General features: G+C 52.0%; 1 protein-coding gene across 8 annotated transcripts in view; it reads left to right on the forward strand.

Moving 5' to 3' along the window:
• The window catches only part of MYLK (myosin light chain kinase), a 178,841-nt gene that overhangs the window by 109,366 nt on the left and 56,980 nt on the right, over positions 1 to 12,495 (forward strand). For 7 of the 8 annotated variants that reach the window (XM_065876030.1, XM_065876031.1, XM_065876035.1 and 4 more), the window contains one exon: positions 5,893 to 5,979. In XM_065876030.1, coding sequence (XP_065732102.1) covers positions 5,893 to 5,979 — 87 coding nt within the window. Of the gene's footprint in view, positions 1 to 5,884; positions 5,980 to 12,495 lie in introns of all 8 variants that reach the window. The other variant, XM_065876032.1, reaches the window with a different exon arrangement.

Genomic DNA, 12,495 nt, shown 5'->3' on the forward strand with positions numbered 1-12,495 from the left:
GGACCACAGCTAATGCTGATGTCAGGCTGGCCCTGCCCCCGACAGTCACTCACTATCACTCACGTAGCCTGTGCTGGACACCATTTAGACTATATATCTGTGGCTAATAGAATGATATATTTCAAGACCTCATGAAGATGACTTTGGCTCACTGGCTGTTCCATATTAGCCACACTACTACTTCCCTCTTATAGGAAAGACAGAGGGAGGTAGCCTTCATAATGCAGCACACCTGGCTCTTTTAATCCTGCCATTTGGGTTGTTTCCATAAGAAAAAGCGTGCTCTGTGCATTTTTTTTTTTTTTTTTTTTTTTTTTTTTTTTGTGGTACGTGGGCCTCTCACTGTTGTGGCCTCTCCCGTTGCGGAGCACAGGCTCCAGACGCACAGGCTCAGCGGCCATGGCTCACGGGCCGAGCCGCTCTGCTGCATGTGGGATCTTCCCGAACCCGGGCACGAACCCGTGTCCCCTGCATCGGCAGGTGGACTCTCAACCACTGCGCCACCAGGGAAGCCCTGTGCACTTGATTATGGTCATACCGCCGTTCCTTCCAGGTTAGCAGCAGACATGTCAACTTGTACCACAGAAGGCAGCTGAAGCCTGGGGTGGGTAAGGACTTGTCAGAAAACTCACCCAGGAGGAGAAAAAGCTGACCTTCAAGACCTGCCATGGCCTGCCGTGGCCAGAAACTCTTGTGCATTTTTAGTTTATGCAGCGGTTGGGCAGGGTATCTTTCTCAGTGGGAAAACCCAGGCTCAGCGAGGGTCAGCAGCCTTCCCCAGTCACTCAGACAGTAAGCAGGAGATGCTGTTTCCCTGGGTGTCTCTGATCCAAAAGCCCAGGCCCTTCGAGCCACCCTGCACAGGGAGTCACATGACTCCCTGGCATGAGTTACCCTGGCAGGACTCCAACCCAGGTGTGTCTGGTTCCAAAGTCTGCACCTTTCCACCACCTGCATGGCCTCCCTGTCTAGTGAGTAACATGGCAGTGTCCACTTTCCGAGAGATCCACGTCTTCCTTACTAACAGCCCTTCTTGCTGGGAAGTCCTTCTGCACCTCTGGCCAGAGTGGCCCACTCCCTCTCATTCAGACCCAGGTGAGAGGTAAGGAAGCAAAGCCCTTTGTAGGCCCAAATCCCAAGACCGGGCAGATCAGGCCGCCCTTCCCAACCACCTTGCCAAGGGCATCGGGCCTCAGCTACCAGTGAGATCAGGGGCCTTGTAACCATGGAGGCTGGTGTGTGAATTTGGTAGGGGGTGGCGTCCCCATGGGCCTTCTCTCAACCCGTATGTCAGTGCCCGCTCTGCTCCTGGGGCTGGGGTTAAAAACAGTGAATGAAACAAGTTCCTGTTCTCAGAGCCTTTACATTCGAGTGAGGGAGAGACAAAAATAAGGATGAACAGATATGTCATACGATCTCAGGCAACAACACATGCTGTGAAGAAAGCAAAGCAGGGTGATGGGGGAGCGTGCTGTTGTCGGAGAGGGTGAGGCCTCTCTGAGGAAGAGGCATTTGAACAGAGGCCTGAAGGCATCTGGGAAGGCGTCCCAGCAGTAGCACGGCACAGGTTAAGGAACAGGAGCAAAACCCTGAGCTGAGACTGTACAGGAGACGCTCCCAGAAGGAGAGGTAAGGAGGCCAGGGTGGCCGAGCCCCGGGCCAGGGGCAGAGTGGTGGGAAATGAGACTGAGGAGGACCAGATCTGCAAGGCCATGTAGGCTGTGACCAGGACGCTGGATTCTATTATAAGTGCGGTGGGACAGCCCTGGCCGTTGTAAAGGATCACTCAGGCTGTGACCAGACCCAGGAGGGGTAAGAGGGAGAGCAGAGTCGAGGTTACCACAATAGCCCAGGCATGAGATGATGGCAGCTTAGACTCTGTGGAAGAGGTGGGAAATGACCAGATTTATAATGTTTTGACAGTACCGCTGATAAGATTTGCTGATGAATTGGAAATAGAGAGAAAGGGAAGTCAAAGATGACCCTTAGTTTTCATGAGGGAGCACAGGTCAATGGTGGTCCCACCTACTAAGATCAGGATGGGTAGGGGTGGGGGACAGTCAAGACTTCCGTGTATGTGAAGTTTCAGGTGTCCATTAGACATCCAAGTGGGCCTGTCGCGTAGGTTGACCTTTAGATGAATCTGGAGTTGAGGAGGGAGGTCGGGGTTAGAGGCAGGACTTGAGGAGCCATCTTCATGAGGCCACTGAATGCCTGGGAGTAGATGAGGTCCCCAGGGGTGGATGTGGATGGAGGAGGGAAGGAGAGAGTCCAACACTGACAAGTAAGGCAGGACAGAGGTCTGCGAAGGAGACGGAGAAGGACTGGCCATGGTGAGACAGGAAGAAATCAAGCAGAGAGGGGTGTCCCAGAGGCCAAAGGGTGATCATTTCAATAAGAAAGGAATGATGGAGATCATTGTGTCAAAAGGCTCTGCCAAGTAAAATAAGTTAAGCCTGAGCATTAGCCATTGGATTTGGCAACTCGGGGTGATTTGCAACTGTAAGAAGGGAGTTTAAAGCCTAATTTGAGGTGTATGTAGCTAATAACTAGCTGGGTAGGGATTTAAACCCACACCTTGGCTCCTAGCCACTGTGGTCCACTGCCTCCATGGCCAGGGAGCCCTTGTGACTGTGGCTGAGCCGACCCCCACTTCTTTTGTTGGCCTCAGTCTCCTCCCACTCCCATTTGTTCTTCATATTGTCTCAGGCAGCTAAAATGTATTAGGTTGAACTAAATAAAATTGCTATTTTAGTAGGTCAAAAACACTTGAATATTGGTGAATGGTGTGGTTCAACCCGAAACAGGGGTGTAAAGCACTTAGCATGGTGCCAGGCACGGCATCTCATTCGCTCCTCTGCTGGGGTGTTGTTATTCCCTGTTTCCTGGTGAAGGAGGTCAGGAACTTGCCCAAGGACTCACAGTCACCAGCCTGCAGAGCCAGGAAGGCACTCATCCTGACCACAGCTCTCTCCCTCCTGATTTTGCCAGCATGCTGCTCGCTCCTGGGCAGAGCGAGCGAGAGCGAGAGCGAGAGCGAGAGCGAGAGCGAGAGCGAGAGAGAGAGAGAGAGAGAGAGAGAGAGAGAGCGAGAGAGCGAGAGAGCGAGAGAGCGAGAGCGAGAGAGAGAGAGAGAGAGAGAGAGAGAGAGAGACCAGCCCCTCTGCCCTGCCCCCTCCTGGGGCTCCTGGAAGCTCAGACCACCCACCAGAAGCCTCCCAAGACCTCACTCCCCCTACCTAGGGTTGCAGCTCTGGGAATGACCTCTCTCGGGGGAGACAGAAGAAGAAATGCTGCGTTGGAAGGCTGAGCCCAGAGCTAGCCCAGGAGTGGAAGGGGTGAGGCATTGTCCATATAAGGACACGTTTTCCTCTCTATGTTGAGGCCACCCCCCGTCCTCACACCACCACCTTCCTCCCCACTGCTTCTTTGGGGGCACCAGCAGACCAGCAAAGGACTCCAGCCCTGGGGCCCAGATCTAGAAATGGAGTTCAGTTTCATCACAAACCGATTAAAATAGACAGAAAATACATGCTGCTCTTAAACTTTTATTACTATTATTTTTATCCCCTGGGCAGCCATGTGAGCACAAAGCTGGTTCTGATTAAGCACGTGGTCCTCTCAGCGCACTCCTTGCTGTGGTTCTCACGGACAGACTGATGGCTAGTGGCTCGTGGTGCAGGCACAGCCCACAGGGGGCGGGGGTGCTGCAGAGGGAAGAGGGGGCTTGTTGCACCCCTGTGGGGCTCCAAGTCTGGGGGTGTGCCTGGTCAGCCAGGGAAACATGAGCCCCTTTCCTCACGGCCAGACGGAAAGATAAGGAACATTTACAAACAAGGCTCAAAGCACATGACGGGGTGGTGTACGCACAAGTCAGTGTAAAGCAGGCACCCAAGAGCTGAGGACAGATGAGGAGGCAGGAAACATACAGCAGGGGCCCATCCAGGAGGGCTTTGTGAAGGTGGAGGATTCTAAAGCGGATTTGGGAAAGGAGGCGAGGAAATGTGGCGAACAGGAGAAATGAATGAACCGTCGCACGCATTCTCTCCCTAGAGCCTTGTAGTGCGTGAGGCAGAGAAAATAAGTGTAGTTTCCCTTGTACAAATGTGGAAACAGAGACCCGGGGCAGCTGAAATGATTTGCCCACGATCCCAGGATTGCTGATGACAGAGCTGCAACCAGAGCCCTCTTCTCTCCATCCCTACTCTAATGACGCTTGGAAGCAAAGCCCATCATGACCCCATGAGGAGAGAAGGAATCTCAGTCCCCATCTCCTTTCTCTCAGGAGCCCAGGAAGACTGGGCCTCTCCTCCTTTGCTTGCTTATGCCTCAGTTTCCCCATCAATTAAAAAAAAAATCTTGCTCCTTCCTTGTCTCCCTCCTCTGATGCCCCGGAACTCACCGGGAAAAAGACGGCAAAGCGAGTACTCATGCCAAGGAAGAGAGGACTGTCTGTGCACACTCTGGCCTTGCCTCCTTTTCCTTAAAAGGGGGGAAAACAAAGACATTTGTGGGCGTGCCTTTCTTTAAATTGTCATTGGTGCTGTCAGAAGTGCTGGTCTTGAAGGAAGGGAAGAAGGGAGGGCCCCAGACAGGGAACCATAGACTCACCCCATGACCTTGGTTTATGGCAGCCTGATCTGCAAATGTCAAGCGAAGCGTACCCGCCCAGCCCCTAGTTCTGTGCTTCCGAGCCCACCCCGCAAAGCCCCAGAAGCCCAGTCTAGGTGAGAGCACGTGTTAGAGTCTGGAATTGCCCCACCGTGGAGGCGGGGACAGAGAGATGGCCCTTCCTCCCCAGACAGGCCACAGGAATGTGGCCAAGCGGCAGCTGGAAAGTCCCACCCCCTCCTTTCTCCCTCTGCGCTTCCTCTTCAGGAGCAGGAAAAAGATGCACAGGAAGGGGCTGGGAGGGGGAGGCTCCCTCCCAGCTTAGTCCCTGAAGAGCGTTCCTTGTGGGGAAAATGCTGGAGCCCAGTGATAGCGGTACAGCCAGCCCCTTCTTATCCCGGTCCCAGCAGCTTGCTAGAGTCCAGGCTCTTCTCGGCCCAGTGAGGGCCTTTTCCACCCAGCCCAGTGCTATGTCACCCTGCTGCCCTGACAAAGGAGGGTTTCCCCCGGCATCTTCCACACTGGGCATGAATGGGAAGAGGGGGAGCGGAGGACAGCCCCGTGGAGTTGTGCGCTCACCCGGGCAGCATTTCAGCTCTGCCCAGAGGCTGCTGCTGCAGGGTTCCAGTGGCTCTGCTTTGGGGAGGGTGCAGAAGCCCCCACAGGGCTCCAGGGCTCAGTCCAGAGCCCATGAGGCATGCCGGCTGCCTGCTCAGAGGCCTTCATCTGGTCTGGAGGTCTGTCAGTGTCCCTCGGTACAAGAGTCAGAGACAACAGGCTGCAAGCCCCCTCCAGACCACGAGGCCAGGGCAGCAACCCATGCTTCCCCTGTTCAAGAGACCTCTCTACACAGAGCGGGCTTTTGGAAATCCAGAATGTTTAGCCCAAGTGCGTTAAGACCCAGTGAAGGGAGAAGATAGGCACTGGTGAGCAGAGGGGCTCTGACTGTCCCCCAGCCCTGCCAGTGATGCGATTCTGGCGGCCCGTGCCTGCAGCAGAGGCGAAAGCGCTACCCAGCTCCCAGGGTAGCCTGTCCATCCATCTTCAGGGCAGCTGTGCTCTGCACCTGATTTATAAGGCCGGGTGGCGAGGACACTCCTTCTTTGGTTCTCTTGAGAGGAAGGTGCCTGGCCAGCCCAGCAGGCGCTGAGGGCCCTCAGAGTGGAGCGGGACGGGGAGGACCTGTTGGGGTTGAGGTAGGATGTTTATTGCGATGCCTCTTCTGCTTCTTCCCCTGGGCAGCTGCCTACTCATGTTTGTCGTTAACCTGTTTTGTTCCAGATGCCCCCACCAGTGAGAACGCCAAGGCCCTGGAGATGAAAGCCCGGAGGCCAAAGAGCTCTCTTCCTTCCGTGCTAGGAACAGAGAGTAAGTACTCGTTCAGCTCTTCCAGGCAAACCCGGGACTGAGGGCCGGCCGCTTCCCTGCCTGTGCTCCTCGGAGCCTGGACCCTGCCACCACCCTGGTGCCCTGTGAGCTCCCGGTGACCGAACCACTGGCCTTTTCTCACCCCTCCCACCTCTCCAAGGCCTGAGTGGTGCTGCACATCCACATCCTCTGGCAGCGTCACTCAGGCCTCTTCTGCTTCCCACCAAGAACCCTGGGAGACCTTCCCCTAATCTCTCCCAGTTGAGTCTTTCCTGCCACATAGACCTTCTTACACAGTGGCTCTGATCAGGTCACTCCTGGTTGGAGTGCCCAGCGGTCCCCAGAGCCCACCAGTCCCGTGGAAGTGAACCCCTCACACGTTGCCATCCTGGCACACCTGCCACGTGTAAGCACACATTCTGACATCCAGCCTCAGCCTTTCTTTCCAAGCGCTGCCCCCCAGCTCCTTACTCCTGTTTCATCTTCAAGCCAAACTGAGCTCCTCTGTGTGCACCGGACATCCCTGTGTTCCTCCCTTTGTGCCTTTGCTCTGGCACCTCTCTTGTGGGACAGGCTCCCACTGAAAAGTCATCTCATCCCTGAGCTTGTCTTTGCTCCAGCTGAAAGGAACTCTTCCCTCCCGTGAGCCCCCATAGCACTCAGCATCCCCCTTCTGCCATTGGCTGTCCTCTTCCCAGGGTCACGGTGACGTGTCTGTGTCTCATCCTCCTTCCTCCTTTTTAAGTTCCGTGGGCCTCCAGCTGGGCCAACTTAGGGGTGCACCTTTCAGGATGCCGGTGCCGTGACCTGCTCACAGAAAGGCCTTACCACCATCTCTTAGAACAAGCTTGCAGCTGTGGTCTAAATAGCCAAGCAGGGAAGGGGCTTCTCCTATGACTCTGCCTGGCTCTCTCCCTCATTTTGCATCTTGGCTTCCCCCAGAACCCATTATAAGCTTTTAGGCACTGTGCCTAGGGTCCACGGTGCTTTTACAGGCCCACAAAAATATTTCAATATCTTATAAAATTCGGGAAAAATTTAACTTTCAGGTCAAAGAAAATGTTTTAATTCATAACATGAATATATTCATCTTTATACCAGTGCAGCTGTAAAATATAATTTATGTATGTATGTATGTAAGTATATACATTTTTTTTTTCTTTAGTGAAGGGAAGGAGCCTTCAGAGGCAAAAGTGCTTAGACTCCACAAAGGTCATAATGCAGCCCTGGCTTCCACTACTGATTAATTATCGGTCTAATTTTGCTAGAAGTATGCTTCGAAACCTCCAATTTTAACAAAAGATATGGAGTTGCTTGGGCATCCCCAACACACTCTGTGTTTTAAAAGAGCAAAAGACAAGACAAACTCTTAATTACCGATACTAATAAAGGGAAGTGAGCTAGATTAATTCAAAGGCTGCCTCTCTTTTTCCGTTACAAGGCAGTGTTCTGTAACTTAGTTTTGTTCTCATCTCTTCAAAGCAACCTATTTACCTTCCCAGTGAGGAGCTTGGGTTCCTCATGCACATACCAGCCAAGCTTTTGGGGGGCGGGGAGCACGCTCAGCCTTCAGTATGCCAGGGCAGCCAAATTGGAATGATAATTTCTCATGGATATTTATTTATTTTTGTCTGCGTTGGGTCTTCGTTTCTGTGCAAGGGCTTTCTCTAGTTGCGGTGAGCAGGGGCCACTCCTCATCGCGGTGCGCGGGCCTCTCACTGTCGCGGCCTCTCGTTGCGGAGCACAGGCTCCAGACGCGCAGGCTCAGTAGTTGTGGCTCACGGGCCTAGTTGCTCCGCGGCATGTGGGATCTTCCCAGACCAGGGCTCGAACCCGTATCCCTTGCATTGGCAGGCAGATTCCCAACCACTGCGCCACCAGGGAAGCCCTCTCATGGATATTTAACCACTGGGAGCCTCCGATTATCAAAAGTGGACGTTTAATAATAAGTTGTTGACAATGCATAAACAATTCTAAGAAAAACCTAGTGAGAATGGGTTAATGATTTTATCTTCCGAAAGGATTTCTTGGGCCTGTGTTCTATTTAGTTATGGGAAAAAGTCCTCGGGAGAGACATGGGTTCTCATGAGAGCGCCAAGTAATGGTGAACTGGGTCTGATGTGATTGTTCTCCTCTCCTGGGGGCAGAAGCAGGAGTGCCTGGAGTTCGAGCGGGAAGGTCAGCAGCCTCCTGTCCTCAGCTCTGGCACATCTATTCCGGTGAGATCCCGAGGGAAGTGAGGTGGGGTCAGAGGAGAGCCGTGAAAGAGAAAAACAAACTGGAGACAGTGAGCAGACCCGGGACCTGGGCTCTTTACCCTGGAGAAGAGAAGGCTGTGGAAAACCCCAGCCAAGCTGTCATCGTGCAGTTCCAGGGCAGGGGCTCTCCACCCTGGCTGCATGTTAGATTCACCTGGGGAGCATTTAAAACCACTGCTCCCTGCTGCACCCCAGACTAATTAGATCAGAATCTCTGGCAGTGGGATCCCGGCTTCAGTGTATGTTTATGCTCCTGGGCCATTCCAAGGTGCTGTCAGCCAAGCTGGAAACAAGCTGTCCAGAGGGCAGCCCGGTGCCCTGGCACCGCCGGTCTTGAGAAGCAGAACCGGGTCTAACTCTTCTAACTCCATTAAATGTGGAACCACCGCGGGCCCCCGGCCCAGGTCCTCAGGGCATTTCCATCACCTGCCTTTAGGGAGAGAGCAGGATGCTCTGGTGGAGTCTGTGCGCCATGGGTCTTTCCCCTCCGAAGGGTGCAGAGAAGGGGGCTCAGTGGGCAGTGCTGTTCAGAGGAAGGGGCAACTGCAAGTGCTTCATCTCCGTGGCAAACAAACACATTCGTGACTGCATCAGCTCCAGCTGACACTGCTTGTCTGCTGAAGGGGAATTTCACTCTGTGTAGAAAGCCTTCACGGTGGAGTTACAGACAGATGTCTTACTCCCAAAAGAATGGAAGTGTGTGTCTCTATGTATAGTAATGGCCGTGTTGAATCCCTCTGCCGGCCCACGCCTCCTGGCCCCCATCATCCCAGCCTGTCACTCCCTGGGGCACTGAGAGCTTTAGCAGCATTTTTCCTTCGAAACCTGCAGAGTTTCCTGGGTGCCTGTGTACCACTGTGGGGCTTCCTTCCCAGGAGGCTCCTGAGAAGGCAGCTGCCCAGAGATAGGGAATGAAGGGAGTGTCTTTTAGGCCTGCACCCCCAGTTCTTTTCTCACTTTGGGGGATAATTTATATGATTTATCAATTACGTAAGTTAAATATGCATGCCTTCTTGTTTCAACATTTTAACTAGTACAGAAGTTTACCAAGTACAGTGTGAAAGCCCTCTTTCATCTTACCCCTAATTTCACTCACCTCCTCAAATTAATTCACAATTACTGTTTTCTGAATATTCACATGCAAATATTTCAGTTGGATTTTTTTCTCACAGAAATGGAATTATGCAGCCTGTACACCTCTGCAACTTGCCTTTTTCTCTTAGCGTTGCCGTCCCCAGTCCCAGACATCTCTGTTTGCATGAGAAAGCCCAGATTCTCACGTTGCTGAGTGGTCTGGCTGTGTATGTGTGTTCATTTTCATTGAGGGCTGGGAAGTACCTAATCTAACCAGGAAATCCATCTTTCCTCCAGTGACCGAGGGAAGGCTGAGTGGTTTCCTAATCAAATAGATGGTGGCCAGATGCCTGTCTGCATGCCCTCCCCTCCCCAGCTCGGATGTTTGGTCCTGTGAGGGAGCTGTCAGGTGTGAAAGTAGATGGTGCTTGTCTACACTGGCCTGAGAGCCCCTGGGGGCACCGCTGCTGCCTAGCTCTGGGGAGCATGAGGGAAAAGCCAAGCTGATTTGCCCAAACCCAAGGGGTCGGATGAGAGAAAACTGACGAGAGTACAAGTTAACCTGACAGACACCAACTCACAGGTACAGAAGTGAGGAGGGGGTCATCTGGGAAGGTTTTGGGATGAGGGAAACGCTAGGCAAGGTTATGAAAGAGGAGAGGAATGTGGTTTGGTTGAGGAGGAGCTGTAGCACTCCTCTTGTGAGGGGAGGCTGGAGGGAGGAATGCACCGGTACTATCGTGAGGGCCTCCGATTCAGTCACCTGCCTGTCACACAAAACAAGAGTTTTTTGAGCACCCATGCAACAGGCATCACCTTAGCCACTCAATCTACGTCACTTCAGGCAAGTCTTATTCAACTGAGCTACAAATAGTTGTTCCCATTTTACAGATGAGCAAATCTGAGTCTTAGAGAACTAAACTGTCTTGCCCAGCGTCTCACAGCTCACACCTAGTTACATGTGGGCACCGTGAGGGCAACCCTGATCTCCGTTCCTCCCACGCCACCCTGTGCCTTCCATAGTCTCAGGGCCATCCCTTGTGCTGTCCACACAGTGGACACTGTCCACCAGCGGGGACAGAGGTCTGACTGCCATCAGAGCTGGGGGAAAAGAGTGTGACAGCCGGCATGCTTCCCTGCTTCCCTGCATCTTGAGACCTGTCAGGGTCTTTGCTGCATGCCTCTCAATGGGAATTTTTTTCTAACTTTATTTTGATATAATTTCAAATTTACAGAAAAGGTGCAAGAATAGTACAAGAGGGCTTCTCTGGTGGCGCAGTGGTTGAGACTCTGCCTGCCGGTGCAGACGACATGGGTTCGTGCCCCGGTCCGGGAGGGTCCCACGTGCCGCGGAGCGGCTGGGCCCGTGGGCCGTGGCCGCTGAGCCTGCGCGTCCGGAGCCTGTGCTCCGCGGCGGGAGAGGCCACAACAGTGAGAGGCCCACGTACCGCGAAAAAAAAAAAAAAAAAAAAAAAAAAAAAGAATAGTACAAGAAACTCTTGTATACCCTTTACTTAGATTCATCAATTATTTGCATTTTGTTCCATTGTTTTGTCATTCTCTGTATATAAACTCATATATATATATATCATTCATCAAATATTCATATCTATGTATCTATATACACTGTATACTATATATACACTATATCTGTTCATATATATTCACCATTCATCATATAGACATATATATATACCATTTACAAATAGAGACATCATGCCCTTGACCTCTAAATATCTACTGTGTATCTCCTAAGAACATAACCACAATGCAATTATTAAAATCAGGACATTTAACATTGAACCGATACTGTTTAACCCACGGTCCCATATTCAGTTTTTGTCGATTGTCCCACTATGCTTTATGGCTGCTTTCCCCCATCTTGATGGGAATTCAGTCTCAGCACTCCTGGAAAACTTTATGCACTCCTCCAGCCCAGAGTGGGTCATCTCCCACCTTTGGAGAGAGAACAAGAGAGACGTGCGTGGGCCTGGGGGAGAAGTATCCCCACCTGTGACGGGGATGGGGGGCATGGGTAGACAGCAATACCCTTCCTTGTTGGACGTCCAGATGCCCATTTACTGTGCCCGGTGGGGCAGTGCTCAGGCACAGGGCATAGCCAAACAAGCCCCTGGGCTGGAGAGCAGGAAATGAACGTCTTGGTTCTGCCTGTAATTGAACATGTGGCCTTAGTCAAAGCCCTTCCTCCCTCTGCATCTGTCAAATGCAGACTTTCTCCAACTAACCCCCCAGGCCTTTTCCAGCTGTGACATCAAGACATTCAATAGAATGCTTTTCTTTGGAGTGATACAGCGCAGGTGGGGTTGGCCAACACCCTTTGTATCATCTGGTACATGAAGGGTGGAAGCTCCGGCAAGCATGAACACACAGCAGCAGAGATATCCTGATGGGAAGGAGGCCATATGCATAGAGTCCAGGCTTAGTGTGTCCAGCTGGAGGGGATCTGACTGGAATTTTGTGTGAGAGAGGCATTGATGGGGCTGAAGGATGGTTTGAGAAAATACAGAGAGGCACTGCCAGTGCGATAACAGGCTCAGGGGTTCCTCCTATCAGTCCGTAAAGCTGACGGTCTTTTAGGAAAGAGATAGACGAACATCCACAAGATGCTTTTACAACTAGGGGATGGGAACCAGTGCCTGTCCATCTCTGAAATTTCAGTGCCTGGTGTGAAGTAGGGATATAATAGGTATTTCACTTTTCCAATGTATTTATGAGTTCCCCTGCTTCTGGGATCTGGGGAGGATGCAGGTGGAGCACCACTTTATGTTCCATGCCTGGCCTTGACCTTGAGCTTCACCTCTCATACCGGTCACTTTGACCTCACTGACTACTATCCCAGATTACGATGCTCTTAGATATCTTTGCCTTGGTCTCCTGTTTGTGTCTCTCTCTGAACCCAAAAGTCATCTTTGAAAGCATCTTTGGATATTAAAAACAGTGTCCAGTTATCCAGAAGATTTTCTCCAGGATCAAATCTTTCTTTTGATCAAACTCTCTCCAGGATTCAGAGGGCTGGAAGGAAATGCTGGAGGGGTTAAGACTTGGCATCAAGACTTGCTTGACAAGGAAAGATATGGGACCCTGGGAGAGAAGTGGGGCTATTTCCATGAATGTCTTTGAAAGCTGGCACCAACTCCCTGTTACTCCCAACCAAAATACTGGT

This window comes from Phocoena phocoena, chromosome 4 (assembly GCF_963924675.1).
Source record: "Phocoena phocoena chromosome 4, mPhoPho1.1, whole genome shotgun sequence".
In the NCBI taxonomy this organism is placed as follows: Eukaryota; Metazoa; Chordata; class Mammalia; order Artiodactyla; family Phocoenidae; genus Phocoena; species Phocoena phocoena.